Source organism: Gavialis gangeticus, unplaced genomic scaffold, assembly GCF_001723915.1.
Source record: "Gavialis gangeticus isolate Ggan-Ray unplaced genomic scaffold, GavGan_comp1, whole genome shotgun sequence".
Lineage (NCBI taxonomy): Eukaryota > Metazoa > Chordata > Crocodylia > Gavialidae > Gavialis > Gavialis gangeticus.
The window spans coordinates 581,918-584,147 of NW_017729020.1; the positions used below are offsets into that span (position 1 = coordinate 581,918).

The 2,230-nt window shown below is 42.2% G+C and overlaps 1 protein-coding gene across 1 annotated transcript; it reads left to right on the forward strand.

The window, feature by feature from the left end:
- Positions 1–867: 867 nt before the first annotated feature.
- LOC109295444 (olfactory receptor 11A1-like) lies at positions 868–1,854 on the forward strand. The gene has a single exon (XM_019514296.1). It carries the CDS (start codon positions 868–870, stop codon positions 1,852–1,854), a length of 987 nt encoding a protein of 328 aa, XP_019369841.1.
- The last annotated feature ends 376 nt before the right edge of the window (positions 1,855–2,230 follow it).

Consider the following 2,230-nt stretch of genomic DNA (forward strand, 5'->3'; position numbering starts at 1 on the left):
TGGCCAGCCAGGCACTGCCTGAGCTCTGAGGGGCCTGATCACTTTTTTGTCTGGAGGTCACCCCCTCCCCTCACCTCCCAATGCCACTGCCAGCAGGAGCAGTGAGCTGGTCCAGGCAGCAGCAAGAGGAATCATGATGGCCAGGCACTCCAGGGTTGTGGCACTCACTGTGCCCAATGAACCTGGAGGGCAAAGCACCATGCTTGGCCCTGCTGCACCCTGGCATCTCCACTCACCCTGACTCAAGAGGGGTCACTGCATCCTGGGATGCTGGAGGACTTCAGTTTAGGATAAGCGCTCCAGAAGCTGCCTAAAATTACTGTGTAACAAGGCCCTAACAATAACACTACACACCAGGCACTATCCTCTCCCTTCTCCAGAGCTCTTTCTGAACCTGAGACACCAGCATAGTCATTGGAAAAAACTTAATGAGTGCAGTAAAGAGGGAAGTTTCTGCCCTAGTTGCAGCAAGATCCCAGACCATAATCTAGTATCCCCCTTTTTAACAGGTCAGCAGTGACCTTACTGAGCCACACACACTCTGTCTTACTTTTGTCTTCCTCTGGACATGTAAATGCCAAAAATACCCTGTAGATGACCATGAAAGAATTGAATGTTAGCCACAGAACTTACCACCTCTTACAGCCTATCCCAACATTTCACTGATTATGCACAAGACAGAATTTCAAAAAAGGAGGGAGAGGTATGGAATTAATTTCTGGCCATGAATTAAATTAAAACTATATGTAAATCTATAGTTTACATATGTGTGTGTATATATATGTGTGTGTGTTTATATGTTGATATGTATATAAATACATTTAATTTTCCCTTCCAAGGTCTGTTGGATTGTCTCAACAACAATTTATGGCAAATGCAGAATGGGGAAATCAAACATCCATTATGGAATTCATCCTTCTGGGATTTGGGGATTTCCCTGAACTGCACATTCCTCTCTTCCTGGTTTTTGTAGTGATCTACATTGTGACCATGGCTGGGAACATCCTCATCATTGTGCTGGTTGTGGCTAATCAGCACCTTCATACCCCCATGTACTTTTTCCTGGGAAACTTGTCCTGCTTGGAGACATGCTACACCTCTACCATCCTGCCCAAGATGCTGATCAGTTTGATGACTGGGGATAGAACCATTTCTATTAATTGTTGCATCTTACAATTTTATTTTTTTGGTTCTCTGGCAGCTACAGAAAGTTATCTACTTGCCATGATGTCTTATGATCGATATTTAGCAATATGCAAACCTCTGCGTTATGCAGTTCTAATGAATAATAAGTACTGCCTTCAGCTTGTTTCTGGTTCTTGGATAAGTGCTTTCTTAGCCAATTTCTCAGTTATATTTTTGATGTCGCAATTATTTTTTTGTGGCCCTCATGAAATTGACCATTTCTTTTGTGATTTCACTCCAGTTGTAAAACTTGCTTGCAGTGACACTCACCCAGTTGAAATCGTTACTTTCTTCATGGCTTTTATATTCACCATAACTCCATTTATGTTAACTCTGTCATCCTACATCTATATCATGATTGCCATCCTTAGAATTCCTTCTGCCAATGGGAGGCAAAAAGCGTTTTCCACTTGCTCTTCTCACCTCATTGTTGTGATCATTTTCTATGGAACAATAATAATTGTCTATATGCTACCAGATACCAAAACACTGAGAGACCTGAACAAAGTGTTCTCTGTCTGCTACACTGTTCTCACTCCACTGGTCAATCCACTCATCTACAGCCTAAGAAACAAAGAAGTACACAAAGCTCTGAGGAGTGTTCTCCCTAGATTGAGAGCTTTTCTAAGAGCTAAAACAATCAAGTTCGATCCTCTTAAGTTCCAGTGACAGAGGGACACTTTCTTATGGCTGAACAAATCAAAAAATAAAAAATCAAGGTAGTTCCTAGAAGTGACTACCCCATCTCACCTTCTTGTGCCTAAGTGGCATTGGCATAGTTTAAATTGAATTCCATGTTGCTACATTCACCCTGCACTTCCCTTCTGAGCATACTCAGTAGGCTGCACAAGTTCTGGGACAAATGCAAAACACATTGTAAGTTCTAGAACTTGTTCACAGGAAAGACACAACTAGTGAGTACAAAGATGAGAACCATCCTACTTCTGTGCTGCTCCCAAGGGAGCAGAAAACCTCACACCTCAGGCCTGCTTGTTCAAAATAGATTTGAACAAACTCCATTCACTAGAACATAATCTAGACACTA

What these genes read in the sequence shown, in the direction of transcription:
- LOC109295444 (XM_019514296.1), top strand. Translation starts at nt 868, where the DNA reads ATGGCAAATGCAGAATGGGGAAATCAAACATCCATTATGGAATTCATC.